Source organism: Microtus pennsylvanicus, chromosome 11 (genome assembly GCF_037038515.1).
Source record: "Microtus pennsylvanicus isolate mMicPen1 chromosome 11, mMicPen1.hap1, whole genome shotgun sequence".
NCBI lineage: Eukaryota > Metazoa > Chordata > Mammalia > Rodentia > Cricetidae > Microtus > Microtus pennsylvanicus.
Window position 1 is genome coordinate 2,492,610 of NC_134589.1, and position 25,860 is coordinate 2,518,469.

The 25,860-nt window shown below is 48.9% G+C and overlaps 1 protein-coding gene across 1 annotated transcript in view; it reads right to left on the reverse strand.

Moving 5' to 3' along the window:
• Nucleotides 1–1,649: 1,649 nt before the first annotated feature.
• Nucleotides 1,650–25,860, reverse strand: part of Rnf213 (ring finger protein 213) — a 97,190-nt gene continuing 72,979 nt past the window's right edge. Inside the window, exons 45-68 of the mRNA XM_075989899.1 lie at nucleotides 25,404–25,573; nucleotides 25,214–25,313; nucleotides 23,818–23,929; nucleotides 22,686–22,896; nucleotides 22,293–22,483; nucleotides 21,406–21,528; nucleotides 20,636–20,746; nucleotides 19,673–19,915; nucleotides 18,875–18,956; nucleotides 18,132–18,166; nucleotides 16,352–16,446; nucleotides 14,701–14,860; nucleotides 13,768–13,948; nucleotides 12,418–12,509; nucleotides 11,676–11,927; nucleotides 9,549–9,681; nucleotides 9,216–9,299; nucleotides 8,263–8,443; nucleotides 7,845–8,046; nucleotides 6,705–6,782; nucleotides 5,832–6,026; nucleotides 5,160–5,249; nucleotides 4,892–5,070; nucleotides 1,650–3,574 (exon numbers count right to left, since the gene is read on the reverse strand). Of these exons, the coding sequence (XP_075846014.1) occupies nucleotides 3,421–3,574; nucleotides 4,892–5,070; nucleotides 5,160–5,249; nucleotides 5,832–6,026; nucleotides 6,705–6,782; nucleotides 7,845–8,046; nucleotides 8,263–8,443; nucleotides 9,216–9,299; nucleotides 9,549–9,681; nucleotides 11,676–11,927; nucleotides 12,418–12,509; nucleotides 13,768–13,948; nucleotides 14,701–14,860; nucleotides 16,352–16,446; nucleotides 18,132–18,166; nucleotides 18,875–18,956; nucleotides 19,673–19,915; nucleotides 20,636–20,746; nucleotides 21,406–21,528; nucleotides 22,293–22,483; nucleotides 22,686–22,896; nucleotides 23,818–23,929; nucleotides 25,214–25,313; nucleotides 25,404–25,573 (3,454 nt within the window). The 3' untranslated portion in view covers nucleotides 1,650–3,420. The remainder of the gene's footprint in view (nucleotides 3,575–4,891; nucleotides 5,071–5,159; nucleotides 5,250–5,831; nucleotides 6,027–6,704; nucleotides 6,783–7,844; nucleotides 8,047–8,262; nucleotides 8,444–9,215; nucleotides 9,300–9,548; nucleotides 9,682–11,675; nucleotides 11,928–12,417; nucleotides 12,510–13,767; nucleotides 13,949–14,700; nucleotides 14,861–16,351; nucleotides 16,447–18,131; nucleotides 18,167–18,874; nucleotides 18,957–19,672; nucleotides 19,916–20,635; nucleotides 20,747–21,405; nucleotides 21,529–22,292; nucleotides 22,484–22,685; nucleotides 22,897–23,817; nucleotides 23,930–25,213; nucleotides 25,314–25,403; nucleotides 25,574–25,860) is intronic.

Consider the following 25,860-nt stretch of genomic DNA (forward strand, 5'->3'; position numbering starts at 1 on the left):
CCCCCACTCCGCTGTAGGGACTACGCTCTGCTCCCCCCACCCCCCGCTGTAGATCCCCCCCCCCCGCCACTCTAGCCCAGATGAAACACTAGTGTGCTGTGCAGCGCCTCGTGCTCCTTTTCTAGTTGTGTGTGGATCCTGAATGCTCACCCCAGGTTGACTTAGCAAGCTGAGGGAGCAGAAAGTGCAGAATGCTATACACGTTATTCTCTGCCTGCTTGGTATAGAACCAGGGCCTTGGGTCTCCTGCCCACTGAGCAAGCACCCCTCTGGGCTCAGGGGAAACCCACTGAGCTCTTAAAGCACATAGAGTCCCAAGGCTTATAGACTTGTCCCCGAGGTTATATATGCAATTGCTGGGGGAGCAGACACTTGTAGAGACAGCTGTGAGCCTTGGGGTGCAGGGCTTTGATACCTTGTTACTCAAGCCCGGCTGAGTATTTCAGTGATGCACCCATGTGTCTGTCCCTAAGGTAGACATGTTGCAGTAATTACTGTGGCCTTTTCTCAGTGTCTCTTCTGGGGTGAATAGATATTTGCTCACGTCTGTCCAGGGCCACATGAGAGATGTTCTGATTCAGGATGTTTCTGTATATGTGTTGCTTTTATTAGCTAATGAATAAAGCTGTTTCAGCCAATGGCTTAGCAGAGTTAAGTCAGATGGGAAGTCTTAAGAGAGGGAGAGAGGGGGAGAGTAGGCCCTGTAGCAGCCTAAGTAGAAGGATGCTGGAACCTTACCGGAAGGCCATCATGGCAATACATAGATGACTGGAAAGGGGTTAATTTAAGATTAACTAGCTAGGAATTAAAATTAAATAGCTAGGAATTAACTAACTAGCTAGGAATACACTTGAACCATTGGCCAAGCACTGTTGTAATTGATATAGTTTCTGTGATTATTCGGGTCTAGGCAGCCAGGAAAGCAGCAACCAGTCTCCATTTACAGTGTTGCTACTCATCCACTGGTGGGCTGGGGACACCCAGACTTGGGTCACTCGAGTCCTCTTCAAGGTGAGAACACTGGAATTTTCTCTTAGCTGAAGTAGCTCATGGCTATTTCAGTTGACAAATGGCAAATCTTAGCATGGCTGAGGAAAGGTATAGAATCTGAACTCCTGCTTGTCTTTTCCTGTCCAGATTTGCTATTCCTGATGGATCTTCCTCATCCAAAGCCCGATTCATTGAAGTCAGGGCTCATCTCCATTTCTGGTAGCTGTCCAGTGAGGTTTCCTCTAGCAGAATGCTCTGAGACCAGCACAGCAGTGCGCTCTCTGCCATAAACTGGAGTCCTGCAGTCCTTTTACTCTGAGGAAAAAAGTATCACCCCATGTCCTAGACTGTAGGTTTTCTGTTCTGAGCCCTACTGGATACTACAGCAGGGGAAATTCACAGAAACCCAAAACCATTTCGAAAAACCAGGCCAAGGTCTGTGTGTTGTAGATGTAAACTCTGCCATCAGGAATTGAAACATTCAAAAATTCATTAGTGTGTGTGTGTGTGTGTGTGTGTGTGTGTGTGTGTGTGTGTACAACCCAAAGTTAGCCAGTTCCTTCCTTCTCTGACAAGGGTCCCAGCTGGAGTCATCAGGCTTGGCAGCCAGTGTCCTTCCTCACTGAGCCATCTTCCCGGCACAAGAAGGACTCAAAGCAGTAAAGCTCAAGTTTATTAAAATGGGTCTGACAAAAATAGAACAGTTCACTTTTGCCAGGCTATCTGTGTATTTTGCACACAGACAGTACATAGACAGTTAAGGCTTTAAAGCATAGCATACAAAATGAAACATCTTAATTAAAATTCTTCATGACAAAAAAAAAATGCCTAGCTAGGTCGAAGCCAAAAAAGGCCTTCACAGCAAGAAACAGTGTGGGGCTCAGCTGCCCTCTGATGGCCAGGGCGAGTTAAACCCCAATCTGAGGTATCAGCGGAGATCCAAGACCAAGTTAGGAAGTTCAATGAGCCCTGTACCCTGAAACATCTATTCAGCAGGAAACTTGGAATGCAGACATCTGGGGACAGGTGCACTTCATAGTTTGGAGTAAGATTATCACTGTCCCTGTGAACACAGTCTGAAATGAGTTACTGCAGGTCTGCTCAGGACAGGGTGTGGTCCAGATTCACCTTTGATGGTGGTCTGTGCCCATGGATGTGCTCCTGACCACCAGTCTGTATTTCTGCAGCTCAGAGCACATGGGCCCTCGAGTTCAAGTTACTGTCTCTGTGAAAGGAATGACCTCCAGCTGTGAACACCGGCTGTTCTTATGTGGTGCGTGCCAGGAATAGGATTGGTCCAGAGGGATCAGGGGAAGCAGAGCAGATTGTGACACAAAGAGGCATCACGTCCAGTGAGAAAGACAGCATGAGGTCAGGGTGGGCTCTTTTCCCGCCTTCTCTTTAACTGGTTTGTGCTCAGGGAAGCGAAGGTCATGTTGAATGCTTACTGGAAAGCTCCACAGTCAGTAACTCTCCACAATATCTCGCGAATAGCTTTCTTTTCAACCGTGCTAGCAATTGAACTCCGGGGCACCATGTTTGGTAGAAAAGGGCTCCAGCACCGACCCGTAGTCCCAGCCCCCAGATACCTCTGACCAAGGCTTGTAAAAACATTTTCCCTCGTCCCCTTTCCCATTTACAGTGCTGGGGAGAGAACCCAGGACACTGTGTACGGGAGGCAAGTACTCCAGCAGCCACCATCGTCCCTGCTCTCCAGTTCATTCAGCATCCTTTGCCCCAGTCCAGTGTTCTCAGTGAGTGTTTGACTTTGTCCCTTTGCAATTTGGCAGTGGCTCATGGTGGGGTCAGCGTTAGCTCTTGTTCATGTGGCCTTACAGCTTGTACAAGCACCTTGGATTTCCTTGTGCTAGTATGGCAATTTTCATACATCTTCGAAACCAAGAAATATGTGTGTAGCACTTAAAACTTAAGGGACTTGAAGGAAGAATAAATGTACAGAAAGAAGAATAAATGTTTTCTTTCTGTACATATTGCACATGTACATTTATTCTTATACATGTGCAGAAAGAATAAATTCTTTTTTGTACACATAGAATAGGAAAAAATGACTGCTCCTGTGCTTTTTCTCTCTGTGCAGTTAAGTGTTGGCCATGAACTATGAGGGAAGAGCCGGCAGTCTTCAGAGGGTCAGTATTGATTATGACCTGACTGTGGTCTCTTTTTTGTACTTCTGGAATGTACAAGAGGCAGTTGATTGGCAATTTTGTATCATTATACATGAGGAAGTTTTGGGATAGGCGCATGTTCCAGAAACAGCTCGGCTCTCTAAAGCTTATATGGTGTGTGTAAGCCTGGAATCCAGTGTGGTGCCCCTAATTTTCTTCACGCAGAGGCACAGCCTGTGTTGGGAGCTATGAAGGGAGGTAGGGAGGACCTTCCTCTCCAGCCAGGTTTGAAGGCTGGGCTGCTCTACCTCGCTTGACGGTCCTGTTTTCGTGTGGCAGCCACTTTCCACACTGAGATGCAGCTGGACATGAGGATCTCCTCTGGGAACTGGGATTCCATTTCTGGAAGGGCATCGCTGTCTTTAGTCTCCATGTAACTCACTAGCGTGTCCCTGAGGCTGTGAAAGCAAGGAATAAGAGAGAGTTTGTAACATCTCTGTAACTCCAGTTCCAGGGGATCAGAATCCTCTGACCTCCCCAGGGAATCAGGCATTAAAGTCATGCAAAAGGCTCATATGCAGGCAAAACAGCATACACATACAATAAAAATTTAATAGAGATAAACAGTCCCCAGTTAAGTAAAAACGATCAAGGGCGTCATTCACAAATGGATGATGAGTGTAAAATGTGCCCAGCCACTGTATGTCTCCAGATCAGGGTGTCAGATAAGAGGAGACACTGGTGTTGGACCCATGTATTGACATGCTTGGGAGAGATGTGTGTTCTGTAGCCTGTACACACTGGTCTGGCTTTTTACCAACTCTAGAGTGAATATTTGTGTGACATAATAAGAGTACTTGACATAAGGGAAATATATGAGTTTGTCGTTTCCATGTGGTTCACATTGGCCCCAAACTTGCTGTGTAGCTGACGATGACCTTGAACTTCTGATTTTTCTGCTTCTAACTCCCGAGTGCCAGGATTGTAGGTGTGTGTTACCATGCCCCATCTCTGTAGCACTGAGGGATGAACCCAGGGCTCTGTGCATCCTAGGCAAACAGTCCACCGATGAGCTACAACCCAGCCTTCCTTCCTGTTTGCCTGCCTTTGTGTGTGGTATGTACATGTGTGCACATGTCTGTGCATGTGTGTTCAGTGGTCAGAGGACGGCATTGTGTGTCTTACTTTCTCACTTCCCCCCTTATTTCTTGAGACAGGGTCTCTTACTGCGCCTGGAACTTACTTTCTTTCCAGCTGGCCAGCAAGTTCCCAGGGTCCTCCTGTCTTCCCCTCCCACATCCCCAGTGCTGGAGCTGCAGGCATAGGCAGCCACACCCAGATTTTAATATGGGTTCCAGGGATCTAAACACAAGTCCCCATGCGTATGCAACAAGCAAACCTGCTGGGCATTTCAGGAACCTCCTGCTTTGTTTTAATCACAAGGGACTAAAACCAAAGAGAGAACGCAAGAAATTAAAACCAAGGATGCCTGGAATGGGGGGACACACACTCCAATCCCAGCTCTGTGTAGGCAGAGGCACATGGATCTCTGAGTTTGGGGCTAGCCTGGTCCATAGAACTCTAGCATTCTAGGACACCCAGAGCTACCCAGAGAAATCCTGTCTTAAAAATCTGAAAACAAACCAAAGGTACAAAATAGCAAAGGCAAGGAAAATTATAAGGAAAGGGTCTTGGATAAGTTGGGAGTATCTTCAAGTCTAGGGGAAGCCACTGGACAGCAGGGCATTCTGCCAGCAGCTGTACAAGGCCATTACCTCCAATTGGGGTTGAAGCCGCTCTCAGCCTGGGGGCCCCTGAGTTTCAGCACGATCATCTCGTGGAGCTCCAGGAGGAAGGTGTCCAAGCCTGCCTCATTCAGGAATGTGCTGAGGAGCCTTGTGTGCTGCGGACTGAGGTCCTCTTTGTACTTGACATCAATTTCCCGAAACGGCTCCTGAAGGATCAACAAGCCGTACAGTAAGACCTGGGAAGACCCGGGTGCTCGCTGCTCCCTCCGCAGCAGAAAGCAGAGGTGGGACTCACTTTGTTCATTCGAAGGCGCTGTTCTGACTTATGTGCAGATAGGAGCTGCCAGAGGGCAATGACGTGTCTCAGCTGACATCTGTTTAAGGCCTGAAAGCAAAGCAGAACCTCGGTGGAAGGCCAAAGCCCCAATGTGTCACCCCTGTGCACTAAGGAGTCTAAGTGCACACAATAGGCATGTCCCCCCACTTCTGTCTTGAGCTCATTCTGTTTCCCTTGTCATGAGACGGTCACATCCACAAAGGAGCTGACCCATCCCTCACAGTCCCCAAGTTCTGCCGCAGGGAGTTGTGACATCACACATTGTGCAGATCTGCACTGCTCACAGATGGTGACAGCCTAGATGGTCAGTCTCCTTCTCGAGTGTGCTGTGTGCATGCTGGACTGGTTGTGTGAGGAACGCTCTTGATGTTCCCCTTTCTGGGGTTCTGACATGAATGCATGGTGGAATTAGGTAGGAATCTGGAGTTTCTGGGAGGGTCATGTGATTTCCCATGCAACTCCTTCCAATAGGACTTCCCCTCTCTGCTTTGAGGTCTTGCTTAGTAGCATACTATGACTTGGAACTCAGTCTGTAGCCCAGGCTGACCTGGAACTGGCAATCTTCCTGCTTCACCCTCCAGGGTACTGGGATTCCTGGGATATTCCTGCAGGCTCAGCACTGGTGCTTACCTTTAAGATCAGCGCTGTCTGATCGCCCATCTGTAGGACATCTTGAATGTACACATTCAGGTCCATGCCAGGATCCCCACCAGCTGTGCTCAGGAAACCCAGGGTGACTTCTACGACAGACAGGGCTTCACAGGCATCGCTGTAGGACTGCAGCTGTCCTCTGATGGCACTGATGGCTGAGCTGGTGAGTGGGCTCTGGGGAACAAAACGCAAGGTTAGGGTTGTGGTTGGCATCTTGTTTCTCACCAACAGGCAAGAGTATACCTTTGTCACAGGTCAAGGTACAGCTGGGACAGCTGAGTAGAAAGCACACTAAGTGCAGGCAGCACTACAGACTCCACAGTCATGGAGACAAACTCACTGAACCTCAGACAAAGCTTCTAGCCAGGCGGTGCTAGCACACACCTTTAATCCCAACACTGAGGAGGCAGATGAATCTCTGAATTTGAGGCTAGCCTGGTCTACAGAGCTAGTTCCAGCACAGCTAAGCCTGTACAAAGAAACCCCACCTCAAAAAACAAACAAAATCAACAAGACAGAAACAATCCTATGAGGGGACACAGCCATTCAGCTTCCTCTCAGACTTGCTAGGAATGAGCAGGGACACATTTAAGTTTTCTGGCTGTTTAGCCTCAGCGCACACAGCTGTGATATGTTACTAGAAATCTGCTCCTCATGATGACTGTGTAAACGGAACAGAAAAGCTTGGTGAACTGCTGCCCTGCTTCCTGTATAGTAAGCCCAGCTTACAGGAGTCCTGGGGTTCTTCAAAAGACACTGAGCCGCTAGTGCTCACAGTGGACACAGGATGAGGCGGGAGCTATCTGGGGTGGATAGAGCCTCCCAGAGAAGGACAAGGGCTGTCAAGAGCACCTGTGCCGTTTTGTTCTTGATGGTCGTGAAGAGATGCTCGTAGTTCCAGTCATGTCTGTACACCAGGGTGGGTATTCCCTAAATTGGAAGAGAGAGGTTCTTAGAGGTGAAATCCACAGTGGTCCCCCAGTACCTCAGCAGCGGGACCCCGCTATTCAGGGTGTTTCTGGGAAAGGCGGCATTGCTGCAGGAAGTCTGCTGAAGACGCTGTCTTTGGAAGCAGCGACACAGCTGGTGCCAGCCTTGCTGCAGTGGCCTCAGGGATACTGCCACATAGATGCTGCGCGACACTGAGTATGCACGGGGCCCCAGAGGACCATGCGCAGGAGGACAGCCCATTTACCAGCCCTTCAGTAACTGTTAAGTCTAGAGCTTGGACAAGGAGGTCACTCTTCTGGACAGCACAGCTGTCAGAGTGAATCAGAAACACTCTGGGCTCCAAGTCACAGCCTAACTGTAGACTCCACGGTAAACTAATGGATGTCTATGGACACAGATAAACACACAAGAGTAATGTATGTGACCAGACTGGATCACCAGCTCTCCAGATCAGGAACAGAGATGTGGCTCTGCCACTGTGTTCCTTGGTGGCAGGAATCCTGTGTCTGAGGGCAGGCAATTAATTGAGCTAAGGTAACTGGAAATCTGAGCTGGAGCCAGGCCATAGGGCCTTCTGTGCCAGGTGAAGGGAGGCAGTAGGATGCCATGCTGGGCATCAAATACAGAGAGGATCCAGGGAGCCAGGATAGATGGCTAAAATGACAGGCGATGGCAGTTAATGGATCAGGACACACAGAAGGCACACTGGTACCCGGGCACAGAGTGCTGAGGACCAGTGCAACAGTGGCAGAGTTCTTTGGTAATGTCCTTAATTATGTCAGAAAAACTAAAGGCTAAGTCCACTGAGACCAGAGGATGCCTTTGGGAGACTGAGTTTCAGAGGGTTGTACCAAAGGCCTTGAGATCACCACAGGGGGGAGGCTGATGGAGCTGTGACCATGCATGCTTTGGGTGGCAAGGAGATGAAGCAGATAAGACTGTGGCTGGTATAGTGCACTGTGGTGTCCCTCAAAACATGAATAAGGGTCCCTTACTCATGACAGACACACCAAGCATATAACTAGCAGAGGCTCAGCCTACCTGCAGGGTCAGCCTGGGCTTGCCCTGGAGGAAGCGGCTGCTGATCTGCCGCTGGATCTTCTCCAGGTCAAACTCTTGTGAGGTTTCTCCACCTTGCTGCACTTGGTACTGACAGTTGGAGACGATCAGTGGAATCAGGTCCCGTTCCACGTCGTAGTGGATGACATGCAGGTCAGTAACCTCAGAGGTGTCTACAGAATAGCTGAGGGACACAAGACACATGATTGATATCAAAAGCAAACACATGCAGACACCCCTGCTTCGTGCTCTGTGAACTGAGCAGGGGAAAGCTGTATGTCTGTGCAGGACTCTGGAGAGAGCGGCTAAGGGAGGGTCTGCCATTGAAGAGCAGAAGTTGGCAGGGGCTCAGAAGCCTAGGGCTGGACAAGCACCAAGTTCTGTTGACTTGGGCACACACCTGCTGTTTTCCGTGGAGAACTTCTGCACCGTGTTGACCATTTGATTGTGCAGGCTAATCAAGTAGCTGACCAAGGCAGTTGCACAGAGGCCCAGGCCCCGTCGCCGTGGAAGGATGACCTCAAATTCAACATCCAGATCCAAGTCGGAGCTGCAGTAATCTTTTGGTAGCTTGATCTCACCTGGAAATGACAGGGTTATTCCTTAGCAGCAAGATAGGGCTTGCTCCATGCTGTTTGATCAAGGTGAGGGAAAGAGGCTCACAGATACAGTCCCACCAGCTGACACACTGCAGGTATTAAGAACCTGGTATTAAGGTCTTGCCTCTACCAGATGTGCTGGCAAGTTTTCAGTGATTCCAGTTCTCTTGAAACCCGGTTTTTGGATTCAAGAAGAGGGAGGCTCTAATGCCATCATACTTCTCAGATCCTGTACTGGCTAGTCTTATGTCAACTTGTCACCAGCTGGATTCCCAGAGGGAGCCTCGATTAAGAAAATGCCTCCATAAGAACCAGCTGTAGGTCATTTTCTTAATTAGTGATGGATGGAGGAGAGCCCAGCCTATTGTGGGTGCTGCCATGTTTGGGATGGTTGTCCTGGATTGAATAAGAAAGAAGGCCAAGGAAGCTGTGGGGAGCAGGTCAGTAAAGCAGCAGCCCTCCATGGCCTCTGCATCAGCTCTGCCTCTGGGTCTTTGCCCTGCTTAAGTTCCTGTCCTGACTTCCTTTGATGATGAGCAGTGCTGAGGAAGAGATAAACCACATGAACCCTTTTTGCCTCAACTTGCTTTTGGTCATCCTGTTTCATCACAGCCATTGTCACTCCAACTAAGACAGGCTCCAAATGGAGACACCTAGAGAGCTTGCGTGGTGCTGGCGTAACAGGCAGAGCTCCATGCAGAGCAGTGTGCGCAGCACATCCTGTGACACTCTGCTGGGGGAGGAGGACACTCACCATTGGTCTCCAGTGACCGCCTCAGTGCGTTCCAGGTGGACAGGAAGACAGTGATCCGATCACGGTACAGCTTTCTCAGCCCATCTGTTGAGTAAAGCATTTGGTGAGAACCATGACAACAGTACAGCCTAGTTCTGATCCACACAGTACAAGTTCTGATCTCTGGATAGAACCAACTCTGTGCTGTCCTGCTGCAGCCGAGCTGGCTGGAATTAGTGTCTCCTCACCTCATGCTGAAAGCTCAAGACACATGGCCCCTGTAACAGAGCCCTCGTCCCTTCCTCTGTAAACAGAGGGTCCTGATTTCTTCTTAGAACTTGGGCAGAGACATACCTGATTGGTGACTGCCAATAAAACCTCGGATCGAACTGTGCTCTGCTTCTGAAACGTTCTGGAATCGTTTCACTAGATCTCTCTGCAAGGTCAAGATCTCAGGCAAGAATTTCACCAGCCTCAGTTCTGCTTCCTGCAGAAAGGAAGATGGGTAATAGTGATGCCTCTGATTAATCTAAGAAATGCTGTCAGACACGTATTCTTTGTGGGGGATTGGTGCTGCTGATCCAATCTGGTCAGTGTTTCATCTTACATAGGGATGCACCTTAGAATTTAAATACAAGTAAGGGCCACCCCATTCTTTCACTATGAACCCACAAATGGATTGCAGGGTTACACTGTTCTACACACAGCCCACCCAGAGCCAAACCTATGTGCCAAGATCCAACGGGACCGAGCTGCCTTGAAGACTGCATCCCGTCTCATCCAGTAAAACATCAACCCAGGATAGACGAAATACCTAACTGTAGGACCCAAAACTTCCAGAAGAAACAGGGAAACATGCTGGGTAAGGAGTGGTTTCTGGACAGGAATCTAAATGCACCTGTCAGGTAGAAAACCATCTCACCAGTCAGCAGGTGAGTGAGAAAACAGCAAGGGACAGGTGCTGGCCAGGATGTGCAGAAAAGGGATTAGCATTGCATCCTCAAAAATTAAACATTAATCACCACACAGTCCAGCCTTTCTTCTGGTTCTGCACTCACAGAAATGAGGTCACATGAGCACACACAACAGCTAAGACAGCCTCAGCCTAGATGCCTGTCAGCAGACGAATGGGCAGAGAATGTGTGGTGTATGTCTCAGAGGTGGACACGCAGCCTCCGAGCATAGGATGGATACAGTCCTGCCATCAGCACAAAAATGGATACAGTTGGCTTAGAGATCACTTTACATTTGTTTTTAAGATTTATGTATGTTATGTACATGAGCGCTCTGTGCATGGCTGTCTGCACGCCAGTAGATGTTGTCACATCCCACTATAGATGGTTGTGAGCCGCCATATGGGTGCTGGGAATTGAACTCAGATCTTGTGGAAGAGCAACCCGTGTTCTCAATGACTGGTTCATCTCTCCTACCCCAGGAGGTCACTTTATTAAATGAAATAAGTCAGATACAGAAAGATAAGCACCAGACACTCATATGTACGGGCGAAGGGAAGTTGACTTGGAGGAAGGATGGCAATCACTGCTCTACTCCACTGATCTCCAGGGACCACCTCAGAGCGCTCCATGTGGACAGAAAGACAGGGATTTGATCAGGTGACCGCTTTCTCAGCCCATCTGTGGAGCAGCAGATGGAGGAGAGAGGTAGAAAGGTTGGCAAAGAAGGGGGCATCAGCAGTGTGTTCTGTGTGCATCTATAGAAATGTCGCACAGGCCCCTTTACCTGTGTATATTATGTTTAATAGTTATCATTATTAAATTATAAAGAGAAGAGAAAGTTAGTACTGGCTATTGTTCCAAAGCCTCGAACCTTAGCTTCCTCAGCCAAAGAAAACTACCCAAGAGAAGTCACAGCGTTGACATGAGGACATTTCTTCTGTGAACACCAGAAGTTTCTGAGTCACTCGCTGTCTGCAAACACTGGTTCTCGTGGAAACCCACTATGCTCGAGGACCCCAGTGGGTACAGGAACTGCGAGTGTTTCTGGGTCTTAGACAGGATTACTGCATCTCATAGCTCTTCACCCTGCTTCCAGCCCACATCCCCACTTCAGTCTGTGCCTAGAAGGTCTACAGATTGGGAGGAAGGTTTTACATACTAATAATATTTGCAGTCAGCAGGCTCTGCAGACGGTCACCTGCCCCAAGCTACGAGGAGGAGAACTGGCTCAAGACCTGTACCTTCAGTGTTGTTCCTGAGTGGCTAAGTGGTCTCCTGGCTTTCAAGTTCTCTTCAGGTGACCACTGACCAACTTGTTATGTATTTTACATGTGACTCTGCTTCAAACTGCCTGAGACTGCAAGCCAGGGCTGAAGAATTCCCTCTCTCCTTGAGTCTCCTGCTGTCCATGTTCTGTTCAGAGCTCCACCCTAGGCACCACTATTCTGAACAAAGGTTCAGGGCTTGTTCGTTCCTGGGAATCATTTGCACAGAAAACGCTAGGTCACCTGGGCGTCACTTGTACCTTCTGGAGGAAGCGCCAGAGGACAGGCACTGTTTCTTTGCCGTTTTTCTGTTCCACAATATGCCGCAGGTACTCCACTGTGATTTTCTTCCTGCAGCTCCAAATCTCCGAGCAATGAACCACACTCTTTTGGGGCAAGTGAGGCAGGAAGGTTGCTGGGTCCCTGTATATGATTTTGGCCACGGGGTTGGAGCTGATGCGCTCATCTTGGCTGATAAGAGCATTTACAGCTGCCAAGGTTTGGTCAAGATGCTGGGTGAAGAAAATGGCACAGAATTTTCCAACTGAGGCACTGCCGCACACAGGCTGGGACACCTAGTAACTCACTGTGGCTGCCCTCCTTGTCTTGCCTGTCCCATTGCTGGTTTCTGCTGTAATCCAACAGTACCTGTTGTAGGGGTTCCCTCCCTGTGCACAGAGGACGAAGAGGACCACACCTGTTGCTTTTCTTTCCTCACTTTATTTGTGCTGTGCATTGCTCCTCTCTGACAGAAGGGTCATTCGTCCTCGACTACTGTGCATCCCAGCAGGTCTCTACAGGATAGAATGTCTGGTCCCCACCCTCAGATGCTGCTGTCTACAGTGACTATAAACAAGCTGGAGGATGAGGACACTGAAATTTGAACCTTGGTAGAGGATCCTGCAGCTCTTCCCCAGGGATGATGGGCAAAGATTGCTCGACAGATATGTGGGAGACCCCTACACTATCCTAGAGAAGTGCTCAGTGACCGTCACAGCTCACCTCCAATTCAGGTAGAAGAAGAGCTTCAAGATGCTTCTCCCAGTTGTTTCTGGATCTTTTGGTTGACCACTCTGCATTAAAATTTAATACACCTACAAATAACATAAGAACGTGTGGGTTGCTCTAGAACAAGAGCCAAAACAGCCTGCATACAGTAAGCATGAAGTAACTGCCAGTAGAAAGTCCTATGTGGGGGAAGTAAGCCCTTTCCTAAGTTCCCTAAGGATGTGAACTGTCCCGGACGCAGTCTCTGCTGTTCCCACCTTTGTGACAGCATTTCAACCTCAGACATGTCCTCTGACTGATTGCTGCCACCACAAAGCCATTTGAACAAAAGTACTAAGGACAGAACCTAAAAATCACAAGCCCAGGAACAGTGACAGAGGCCAGTGCCACCGTTAGCTACTCCAGCTGCTATCCCTCAGACCGGCAGGCAGAGCAAGAAGGACCCATGAAGGTGGTGCAGATCCTGAGTGGTGGAGCCTTCTAGGACTGTGTCATTTGTGTGAAATCACAGGACAACTAAAACCCATGGAACAAATTCTCTGCAATACTGACTGGGAGGGAGGCCCAGAGGAATGAGTGCTCTGTTTGCAGGTGGCACTTTTTATTGTCACTGCCTTATTATAAAGTAGCACAGTGGGTCAGGCGTGGTGGCTCACGCCTTTAATCCCAGCACTCGGAAGGCACAGGCAGGGTATCTCTGTGACTTTGAGACTAGCCTGGTCTACAAGAGCTAGTTCCAGGACAGGCTTCAAAGCACAGAGAAACCCTGTCTCAAAAAACTGAAAAAAACATCACAACAAAACAAAATAAAAAATCCAATACTGCCATCTGCAGTGACATTTACTGCCTTTCCTAGTAGACTTTGAGGCTTGCTTTGTCTTGAGTGCGCTGTGTACATGGAAACAGTGCGCTGTCAACTCTGGGGCTAGCGCACAGCCATGGAATTTTTAGTAATGAGCAGAAGTAAGGACAGTGACTGACTCTTGGACACACATCGCCTGCTTTGGAGGACACGTGTCTCCAACACAGTGGGTTTTTACTTGCGGTAAACAGTCCTGAGAAGCAGAGGTCAGAGGTCCTTGTTAGGTATGTGGATGGATGGGGGAACAGAGCAGCCTCTCTACCCCAGTAAGAGTTCATGCTTTTTCTCCCATCCCCTCTCTGTTTATTAAAGAAGTTTACTGTGAAGCCCATACTGGTCTCGAATTCACAACAATCCTCCTGCCTCAGCTTCCCAAGTACTAGGGTTCCAGGTTACCATGCTTAGCTCAAGTTTAGTTTACTCGCGCAGGAGCCATGGGAAGTGACCCCTCAGCCCAGCTTAGCCTTTGCCCCTTTGCTTACCCTGGCCAAACGTGGGGTGCCGTTCCTGGAGCAAACAGCGCAGGATGTGGTGTACCACATGTGTGGTCTCGTCTGCACTCTTGCCCAGCATCTTGTTTAGCTGTTCCAGGTTTCTCTGGATGTGCTGCTGCAGGAAGACTTGTGGGTCCTGGACCGGAGGCTTAATGATTCTGATCAGGGCCTGCGAGTAACAAAACAAAAGTTCAGAACACTTCGTGTAAGAGGAGGTGGTGAGCTCAGGAGAGGCCAGGAGGAGCACACCAGCTTGGCTTCTGCATGATGTATCAGCACAGGTGGAAGAGACAGGTAAAGCAGCCTGTGGTGTTGACTGAGAGTAGATGGCCTCAACCTTGAACTGCCCTCCTCTTGGCTAATGCTAAGTGAGAGAGATGCAGCACAGATGACCTTAGCTTCCTCATGCTGCACTTGGAAAGTGAATCTGTGCTGACATGTCTGTACAGTAGACCTCTAGTCTCAGAAATGTAGAAAATTGTTGGTATCAGTTCAAATAAACAAACTGGGCTTCAGTAATAGAACTATGACCTCTGGAGCACTGTGAAAAAATATTAATAAAAAATAAAATTCTGCTGGGCAGTGGTTGTGCAGGCCATTAATAATCCCAGCACTTGGGAGGCAGAGATAGACAGATCTCTGTAATTTTGAGGTCAGCCTGGTCTACAGAGTGAGTTCTAGGACAGCCAGGGCTACAGAGTGACTATGTCTGGGAAAAAGCAAAGAAATGGATAATAAATAATCTGACAAGCACTCATCCCAGTCCATGCTGTGGTGGAGAAGGCTAGGAGACGTTAGGTTTCTTTTACCTGGCAGATTGGGTACCAACAACACACTCATACTTCACAGACCTCGGTGAGCAAAGGGCTGACTGGAAACAACAGCAGGATCCTCCCCTGTGTAGCAGCTGATCACAAGTACCTGGGGATTCTGAGTGGCTCCCACAAGCATAGCCAAGTGAGTGAGTAGCCGGGTAAGAATGAAGACCACTGGGGACAGCCCTCGGTCACATGCCACTGCTTCACCACTGGGCTGTGGGTCGCCCAGCACGTGGCCGGTCTGTGTTCTGTCCTCATTAATACTGGAAAGGAAGAGAAGAGACAAGGGAGAGATTGAAAGAGGCTGCTCTTCTTAGCTACAGGGGCATCTCAGGCCCTCAGGACTGGGAGATAGGGCTCCATGCTCCGAGCAAACAACATTGAAAGTCCTTTTTCTAGCCTGGGACACCTGCCTCTGCATCATTTTCTTTTCAGACCTGCCTTCTGGCTGGCTGACTACCCCAGGACCCTGTTTAAATTGGTACAGGAAATGGCCATGGCTGCTGATCCCTGAGAAGGCCTCAGGACAGAAGCAGGCGTCATCTCTGGGCAGCTGGAGTGGGGACATTTTGTGCCCATGTTTGTATTTTCCACATTCTTCTCATTTCTCTAGTTGTAAACTGGGATCCAAGGTCTGCAGACCATTTCACATCATGTGTAGTAGGTGGCAGATGCAGTGTGTGCACTCAGTTGCAAAGATATTGCATGTGGAGAACTCTGCTAGGTCTTGGAGATGAGCAGCTGGGGTGTTGTAAGCTTTCACACAGATGGCCCAGAATATACGGACTGCATCAGGCCCACCAACCAATCCTAAGGGTGTGACCAGCTGCACTGTCAGAAGCCGGGGAGCAGACTGCTATTTAAACTGTGACGTCTGCTGGAACAGACCCTCTGTCCCTTCAAAGCCAAGCAACTACAAACCAAAGCCAGGGCAGCTTTGCTTTCTTGTGCAAGTTCCCTAACAGTGCACTAGGACAAGTCTTTCTACAACGCTCATACTGTGACAGGCACTGTGGACGATCTAGATGATGCCAAGCATACGGGAAAGGTGTCATTCTCCTTAATTCCTGTGCTCCCTTATAGAAGGGAAAACTTTCATAAAGGGTCTTAGAATGTGGTGTGGGTGTCCTAAAACTCAGCCCCCGCCCAACCAGAGCATGGCAGTATTTGACAAGTCCAATTATGTGTCCTTCATCTTGAAAAACAAAAACAAGTCAGGTGTGGTGGCATTTCCCTGTAATCCTAGCACTCAAGAGGCTGAGACAGGCCTGGGCCATGAGTAGCAGGACTGCCAAGTATGAGATCCTATGTTAAAAGCAAAACTAAACAATATAAAATAAAAGCCAAACCAAACCTCCAAACTACAGGTGGGTGGGAAGGAGATGAGAGAGAACTAAGATAGTTTCCAGTGTAAGTCAGGCAGCGTGTGCTGAGACAGGCAGATCCTGTTCTAGTTGTTTGGAGCGACTGTCCTGAATCAGGACATCTGCTTACAGACACAAACCTCTACAAGGAGTAAGCCCAAGGACCCACAGAGCATGTCTGTATTAGCAAGTATTAGTGGGCAGGCCCTCTGTGTTTAAGACCAGTGACAGCACCTTATGAATTCCTGATGACAGGGACCTTGGCCCTGGTGGCGAGCATGACATAGATCCAGAAGTATGATAGTGTCACAAGTTAGTGACTGTTTAGGAGAAAGAGTAGGAACAGTCCTGAAGCCCAGGGCCAGTTACTAGGAGGAGCAGCTCACGTACCTGGTAGGATGGAAGCCCGGATTCGGCCTGTGATTAAGGCCTCCAATCGGAGCTCGGCAGTCCGGACAGAAGCTCTGCTGCATTGGCTTGCCGCACTAGAGTGAACAGTAATGTTTCATGCATGACTGCCGCTGTGTAGCAACCCTGCTCAGCCATAGGAGGTCACTGGGGTTGCTTCATCTGTGCATGTATATATTGGGGGTGTGATATGGGGACAGGGTGGACACTAACTGTAATATGTTAACCGTGGGCAAATGCAGACTTTTTATCAAAAGTAGACTTAAGTTTGAATCCCAAATGGATTGGCACCTGATAGGAAACCCTGAGCACATTTTGCTTTCTCATACTAGCTCTTTATCCCTTTCCTGGATGTATGCACTCAGCGTAGGGCTTCACTGACTAACACCAGGATACAGGCTATTACTTGTTTCCATCATGATTTTTTATATACATGGTAGATTTTTATTTATTTATTTGTTTGGGATTTTTGTTTGTTTGTTTGTTTGAGACAGGGTTACTGTGTGTACCTCTACTGCCTGTCCTGGCAATCGCTCTGTAGATCAGGCTGGCCTTAAACTCACAGAGATCCACCTGCCTCTACCTCCCAAGTGCTGGGATTAAATGTGTGCGCCTCCACTGCCTGGGAAGATTTTTATTTTATTTTTTTAAAATACAACCATAATATTTATTAACCTAACATTTCTTAACCCCTTAAAAAAGTTAGAAGGAGCTCTGCAGTGGTGGCGCACGCCTTTAATCCCACCACTTCGGAGGCAGAGGCAGACAGATCTCTGTGAGTTCAAGGCCAGCCTGGTCTACAAAATGAGTTTCAGGAAAACCAGAAAAACCCTATCTTGGAAAATCAGAAAAACTTAGGCTGGGCGATGGTGGCACACGCCTTTAATCCCAGCACTTGCGAGGCAGAGGCAGGAGGATCTCTGTGAGTTCGAGGCCAGCCTGGTCTACAAGAGCTAGTTCCAGGACAGGAACCAAAAAGCTACAGAGAAACCCAGTCTCGAAAAATCAAAAACAAACAAACAAACAAACAAAAACATCAACAAAAAAAAAACTTAGATGGTGTGCATATGTTCTACAAGACATGGCCCATAGCACAGTAAAGCAGCCATAGCTCTCCATAGCCCAGAGCAGCCTGGGGAAGAGCCTCTTTCTGCCACATTTCACGGACAAGCAAGTACATGAATCTGAGAAAAGGTAAGCAATTGTTTCTGGATTTTCTCTCCACGTCTCGTCTTTAATGAATATGTCTCACCCATACCTGGTAGCCCTGGCATTCAGCACACACAGGGCCTTGATGGACATGGATTTCCCCGAATGATGATTACATTCGTTCTCCTCCATGGCCCTCTCTTGGATGTCTTTCACATTCTGTACAGTGACCCCTGTTGTGTGGTCTGAGGAGGCCATGACTGCCAACCAGCAGCCCTTTGTGGTCCATGACCCTGAGACAACGTCTGGAAACATTGTAGCTTGTTGCACTTCCCGTAGGTGTTGGCACTAGAATCTACTGCACAGACACCAAGCATGCTGCTGCCTGTCCTGAAAATCATAGAGCAGGCCCCCAGTGGAGCCTGCCTGCCCACGGTGCTGCATGAAGACCATGGGAGAACAGCCCTCAGCAGTCAGTCTTATTGGAATTCCCTGAGTGGTCCTCAGAGCAAGCCTGTGGTTCACCAGAGGGCAAGGTTTCATTCTTTTCCCCTCTTCTCAGCCTGGAGGGAGCACATTTTGAGCTTCCACCCAGCCAAACACCAAAACTCACCTCTCCTACAGAGCACGGATGGCCATTAGGACAATCTGTTAAAAGAATAGGACACACATTAGCTAGTAAGGGGCCACATGACCCACTGGGGCCCACTATGCCCTTCTGATCCTGACCAAGGATAATACGACCTCAGAGCGTCTGTAGGAACTGAACTACCCAGTGTATTGTAAGCCCGCGTCTGACCTGTGCCCCGTGCTATTATACATGTGGTAGTGAGAAATGTCTGACCTTAGTTTTAGAAACCAAGAGAAATTAGATTCCCGATTCACATGTAGTTAACTTGGCAGTATGGTGGGTAGTATTTTCCTCCTTTCTTTTCTTCGGATTTATTATTGTTATTGGCCACAACGTTACAAATACTTTAAAAGATTATTTATTCAAAGCAACATCAAAATTCACACAAAGCCTTTTGTCACGTGACTTGCCCTCCAGTTCTGTACATCAGAAGAGCTATCTTTGGGTCAGAAACTGCTGTATTGTGCTGTCTTTCTCTGAGTTTCACAATGTTTCAAGTCCCTTCTTCTCCCAAATGAAATGTTCTGGAAAGTACAATAAAAGGCCCCTTGCCTGGACTCAGATGTAAGAGGGTAAGGACTACGTGGCAAGCAGATCTTAGATCCTGTATAACCCTGTTGACCTGCAGGTCACCAAAAGCAACTGTGGACCCCAAGCATAACCCAAGGCCTGTGTAGTCACAGGCTGATCATCTGTGCTCAGAGGAGCACATTGCCAACACTTACTGTACCACTGGACACCTTCCAGACCCATCCAGCTCCTGGCTTGAACCAGCAGGTCTTCAGGCATTGTTGGGAGGAAAGCATTCTGAAAGACCAAATCAGGATGGGTCAGGATAAGTGACAATGTGGCCTTAGAACTATGGGCCAGAGCAAGGAAGGCCTTGATTTGTCAGCCTAAAACTATTTATCAGGGATGCCTATGGTGGCTAATCTTGGCTTCAGTCTGATGGATCTGGAATCAGCCAAGAGATAAACCGCTGGGCATACAAATGAGGGATTTTCATAATGAGGTTATTTGAACTGGGAACAGCCACACGAAATGTGAGTGGCATCTTTCCATGTGAGAGGTCCTGGGAAAGCTTTGCTCTTTGCCTCTTTCCCTTCCCATCGTGCTGGCAAGTTCATCTACTGCTTCTGTTACTGAAGAGTTCGTCTGCCTGTTGCTACTGCTGCCATCTGTAAACGACATCAGTGTCTCCCCAGGAATCCTCTGGGCCTTCAGTGTCAGGTTGGGACTACAGAGGCCTCATGAACTGAGCAGCTCTGGAGCTCTCGGCCTCTCCAGTGTGAAGACCGCCACAGTTGGACTACCCAGACTGTATCACTTATTTCAGCCGAATCTGAATACTACAATGCTCAGGAGTCTCGGGGAGACAGCAGAGGGAGGCCAAGTTCCCACCCCCACTGTGGGCAGATGGATTAAAATAAAACACATGGGTTTGACGGTTCCCAAGTCCACAGGTTTGCTGTCCACAGGGACGAAGCCCTGAAGATACAGAGGGAAAACTGAAGTGATCTTACTGCCATGTTGGCCGGATCGAAGGCCAGGTTCCTTAGGGGCGCCAAGACTCTGTTTTGTCCGCACAAGAATATGATTGCAGCATGGACGGCCATTTCTGTCACTGTTCCTTCCAGGCTGCGGTGAGCAGAGCTGGTCCGCAGCAGGGGCAGAGCATTATCCACTAGCGACTTGGCAAAGCAGCCAATGTCAGGAGTGGAAAGGATCTTGCTTTCCTCAATGAATTCCTTCATAGCCTCGCATTGCTGATGAGGAAGATGTTTTAACATTAACATGTTTCAAAACAACATTGTAGGGCTGGGCACAGTGTACACGTGTGAGCCTTTGGGAGGTAGAAGTAGGAGAATCAGAAGTTCAAGTTTAAAACTAGCTCAGACTCCATGATACCTTGTATCAAAAAGCAAAGAAACAACAAGCCCCAACACTGTACATGGGTGTGATAATGCACATGTGTAGTCCCTGGACATGGAAGGAGAGGAAGGAGGTTCATGCGTTTGAGGATGGCCTGGGCTACATATGTACAGAAGACCTTGGCTCAAAAAACAGAAACAGAAAAACAGACCCGCTGAGATGCTGTGGTCTGCACAGACCCAGCATGCACAGTGCCATCCCAAGTACTGCAGAAAACACAGAACACTGAAATTTCGTGGTTTGTGCCTTATCATCCACATTTTAATAGCAAACATCAAGGTAAATGTGGATGAACGATCACAGTTGAAGGGCAGTTCCTCAGAGCAGAGACCTCACATAGAAACAGTTCCATGTTATCTTATAGTTTTGAACTCAATTTTAGTTGTAATTCTGCAACCTTTGGGTTAAAGTGAAAATAGGTCTTCCATCTAGTAAGGTTAAAAACCTCTATCATAGAGAATTATGAGCCTAATTTGAGTTTGTGACTTTAATTCAGAAATCCCTCTCAGAGATGAGGTTGCAGACACAAAGCCCTGCTGTGTTGGACTGCTCACCTCTGGTTTTGGATGGAGGGTGGTGTTGCGGGAATGGTACAAAGAAGTCACCTCTCTGTACAAGGCCAGCAGTAAGTAGGCCGTCTGCTGGGCTTTGGGGCTTCCGCAGGCCTGCAAAGGCAAAGACCTCAAGTGAAATTTAGAGGTTATATAGCTCTTCTCAGGCCCTTGACCCTGAACATATCTGAGGAAGGGGGAGCATCTTCTGGCCACAGCTCTGGGGTTCCGTGGTTCACGCATATTGCTAGACAGCCAGCATTTGTCCCCTTGGTGACTGTTTCCTAAGCAAAGACAGTGTCTGATTTCCCTTCTCAACACAATGGCAGAGTGAGCAGAGACTCACACAGGCAGAGAGAGAACAGTTTGAAGGTAGGAATAAAACCCTGGCATCATCCTCAGAACAGTCAGGAGCATGTGTGAGCCACGACTCTCCAGAGGAACTTTGTGAGGAGTGCCAGCCTTTTTCAGTCCTGAGTGAGCCTGGAGCAGCTCCTCACCAGAGTCTCGGTACCGACAGGCCAGCTCAAGTGTCACTACACACGTTTTAGCCATAGGCTTCCCTTGTAGGGCAGGAGGCAGGCACATCTGATTGCTAGTGCAGTGTCACTCTAGGGGCTGCTCAGTTGCACAGTCTATTGTTTGACGTATGTGCAGGAAGATGCAGGCCTCCAGGGAGTCCCTCCTGGAACCAGAGAGAAGTCCAGACGCATCTTACCATCAGTGCAGCCCCAATATCCATGGTACCAGAGAGAAGTCCAGACGCATCTTACCGTCAGAGCAGCCCCTATGTCTAGGGTGTTGCACTGGAGCACAGCTTTGCCCACTGCATCACGAAGAGCCTTGTATTCATCACCATGTACTAGGTACCGGTCCATCTGGCTCGGGTCGTCCTTCTGCAATCCCAGAAGTACAGAGGGTTAATCACAATGGGATAATGAGAGGTATTTGCAAAGAACTCTAGAAAGACGAAAACACCAGTTGGTCCCCCGAAACATGGAGGTGGCTGAAGAGGGACCCCTGCTGACTCTCTTTGGAGTTATCTGAGTCTTCTGTAGCCTGGATGTCTGGGTGGGGCCTATGCGGACTTTGTAGCTGCTTGCTTTATCCACACCCAGCATTGCATCGAGCCCAGGAGACAAAAAGTTTGTCACTTCTAAGCCCCAGTGGGGATGATTATGATGATAATAATGAAGAAGAAGAAAAAGACCAGGATTGTTAGTGCCATTTTACAGTGAGGACTGACTTCTGTGCTCCAGGAAAGGCACAAGAGTGAGACCTTAGATGACTTCAGTCATCGCTCTTAGCTCTGCCTTCCTGTTCTCTTCCAGCTGCCAGAGCGAGAAAGGACACAGTTTTCTGTCAGGGCAGAAACATTCATTTACCTTCTCTGTATCCAGCTATGTGAGAAATCAAACCTGAACACACCAGAACTTCACATACACGCACGCACACACACACATACATACACGCACACACGCACGCACACACACACCAATATCCCCTGCTGTAGGGTGGTTTAACTCATGCTGAAGCAGAGGCAATGCCCATTTCCCATCTGGATGGGGAGGGTTCAGGTGAGCAGCACAGTCCAGCCAGAGTCTGCTGCAAACAGGGCTGTGAGAAGCTTGCCCTTCACGCCCAAGACCCTGCTCCTCACCTGCTGTTCGACGACACCCCAGGGAAACACCCACTGGCATGGATGGCCCTGGGTGGAGAAGCTCTGCACGAATTCCATCCCACGCTGGCTTGCGAGTTTCCTCACCAGGTACACACGGTGCCAATCATTCTGGACGCGGGTGCAGAACTGCTCAACATGCTTCAGGAAGCAGTGCTTATCTTCAGACAGCTCTGTGGGGTTGGGGAGAGAGCAGGTGAGGGACAGTGGGAGGACTTCAGAAAGCCAGCCAGAGGCCCCGAGCCTGCTCTTTACAACCCCCTGCTGGAAGAACACAGAGGACAGGGTTTGTGGAAGAGGACAGCAATGTCCTAAGAACAGGTTTCCATAGATCCCGAACTTCTGAGGTCGAGCATCTCTGTAGAGCACACTTGCCTGAGCCTCCCTGAAGCTCCGAGAGGAAGTCAGCAGCCAGGTCAAGGCAGAGGCGGACTCTGGCCACCTGCTGCAGGTACTCCACCGAAGCTGTGCTGGCAGGCTCTGGGCCTCGCCTTCCGGGGGAGTATGTCCTAAGGAAATGGCCTTCCTCTCTCAGGTCCCGCTTGTGACTTCTACAGCCTGCACTTGTCTTCTCATGGATGGAGTCCTGAGGGATGAGGGATACAGAGAGCAGGGCGTCAGTCTGCATCAGCAAAGCCCCGTGTAGAGCGTGGGAAAGGCAGTCGCATGGAGAGCAGCAGTGCACATTTTTGGGAATCGTGGAAAAGTAGCATTCCTGTCTGTGTCAGAGCAAGATGGGTGAGAGCAAGCAAACGAACAAGGCGAAAGGTGAAATTAATATGGGGATGGTAGAAAGTGTCCATAGAGATGAGCTGAGGGTAACCACGGCCAGTTCTGTGCTACACTCCGGGCTGAGGTGCTTTTGTTCTTTGTAGTGAGTGGCAGTGCATGTGTCACCGTCTGGGAAATGTATCACTGGGAGCTCAGCTGCGCAAACTTCAGAGTCGCTTACAGAGTGAAGACGGTTTGGACATCACTAAGTGCTATCGCCCCACAGTGGCCCCTGAGGGATAGGAAGTACTGACAGACCATCAGGCAGCCCATGACTGCACCCCCACTGTAGAGGGCAGTCACACAGAAGGACGCATCTCTGTTGTACAGACTAGAGTGGCGTCCTGTGGGCTTTCAGAAATGCTTTCCCTGTATGAACTGCGTGGGTCAGTTTTCAAAAGAAACGCAGGGACAGCTGCTTTGGGATGTCTTTCTGTACGCTGTGGATATGTGTTGCTCTCGTTGCCTGGTAAAAAAAGCTGCTTTGGCCGTTGGCAAGCGGGATAGAGTGAGGTGGGAAATCCAAGCAGAGATACAGGAGAAGGGGCAAGATGCCAGAGTACTGGTAAGCCTGGCAATTACAGACTAATAGAAATGGGTTAATTTAACTTTAAGAGCTAGTTAGTAGTGAGCCTGATCCATCGGCTAAATATTTATAATTAATATAAGCCTCTTAAAGGTTATTTGGGAAGGAGCAGGCAGGAGAGACACCTCCATTTACAGACAGCCGTCATACCTCCAGGCAGTTGATAAAGAGCAGGTACAGCTCTGTTTTATCTTCTGTTGGGAATGCTCTGTTCTCTATCTGGGTCAAGTAGTTCTGGATGTAATCCTTCACCTCATGGAAGCTGTAGAAAGAGACACATGGTTCCTGCTTATGTCAGTTTATGCGAAACCCATACCCCACCCTCTGTAAGCTCTAACCCCAGACCTAGTATGCACCAAACAAGCACTCTGTCTAACTGCATCCCTAATTCCTGGAGTCTTTGGGTGAGGGGGGCAGTACACATGATTTGTGACACCAAGCACTGGTCATTTGAAAACTCTTGCACTATTGGTACATTTTTATTGTAGAATGCCCTGGAAAAAATACTCCATAATATAGAGTCATTAATATCACCATGGATCTGCACAGAAAGTGGATCAGCTTGTGGTAGAGGATACATAATGTCTAAAATTAAAATTCTGACTTAATGGTTAAACTGTATTATTGGCAGCAAAACCATAGTGTTTAGCTGAGACAGGATCACTCTGTTCTCAGGAAAATGCCCGTGGGCCCAGCTCTGTGCTCCTGAAGCTGCTCTTCCACCAACCTGAAACAAGCAGCTGGTTCCTAACTCAGAGTAACTCCACGTGACTCTAAGGTGACCACTGTGTTCTACTATGCCGCTGGGGTCCATGAGCGCTTCTGGCCCCACAGAACAGTGGTTCTTACCCTTAAGGGTCATGGCGTAGGAAAGCAAATGCATGAAACTTGTATTTCCACAGCCCTGTGTGCTCAGTGGTGAGGAGAACCAGGACTATGACCCCAGACTGTCTACAGCAGCCTTAAGGACGCCACTGCAGGTACCCAAAAGGCTGGGAGTGCCTTGATAGGATTCTAGAAAGAGTTGGGGCTTGGGACCACGTGGCCACTTGGATAGCTGCAGCCCTGACTCGGCACATCTGGCACAGAGGAAGGGATGTATCCTACTCCGTCTGACCTATGTACATAGCCACATTCAGTGGAGCACAGGAAGTGGGGGACAGCAAGCCATGTGTCCCACAGTTAGGTTATAGGAGCTGGGGCCAGAAGCACACCATGGCTTCTTCATAAGTATCACTTGCTGCTGGGCCCTTCCATGGCCTGTGGGTACTGTGGGAACTCCTTGAGCCAATAGTCTTTAAGATACTGATTCACTTTGGGTGTGGTCACATGTACTTTATATACAGATGTAAAAGCCTGCGTTGTCCCTTGGCTGCTGGATTCAGTTCCAGTTCCCTGCTCACTATAAGCACACAGCCTTCAATTGAGCTGGGTTTGCTCACACAGAAGCAGCTTCTCCGGACCATATCAGCTTCCAGCCGTAATGTAGCCAAGACACAGTCACAAAAGGCCAAGGGAATCAAAGCTTCAGATGAGGGCCACTGACCTGTACTTGAGAAGCAGTTTTAGGAGCACAGAGCGGATGACAGGAGTCTTGTCGACGACATCGTTAAATGGAGACAGAGACTTTGTGTGTTCACGATGCTCTGCAACCAGAGAGGGCGCTGTAGTGCACATCACTGTACACAGCTGAGCTGAAATCTGGGTTTTACATTTATGGGAAGCAGGCAACTCACTTTGGGAAGCGTCTCTCAGCCGCTCCTTTTGAATGAAGAGCAAGGACAACAGGCTGTCAATCACGCTCTCCTGAGGAGGGGTGTCATCTTTGAAGCACATGGTGGAGACCAGGTCCACGAAGAAGCTGTTACACATGTTCCGGAACTGGGCATGCTTCTTGATGGCTTTGCTAGGCGGGGGGTGGGGGGAATTGTGAAGAATCACTTATAAGAGTGTGTTCCCAACCCTTCCAGACAGGGATGTCTGTGAGAGTGTGTTCCCAACCCTTCCAGACAGGGATGTCTGTGAGAGTGTGTTCCCAACCCTTGCAGGCAGGGATGTCTGTGAGAGTGTGTTCCCAACCCTTGCAGGCAGGGATGTCTGTGAGAGTGTGTTCCCAGCCCTTGCAGACAGGGATGTCTGTGAGAGTGTGTTCCCAACCCTTGCAGACAGGGATGTCTGTGAGAGTGTGTTCCC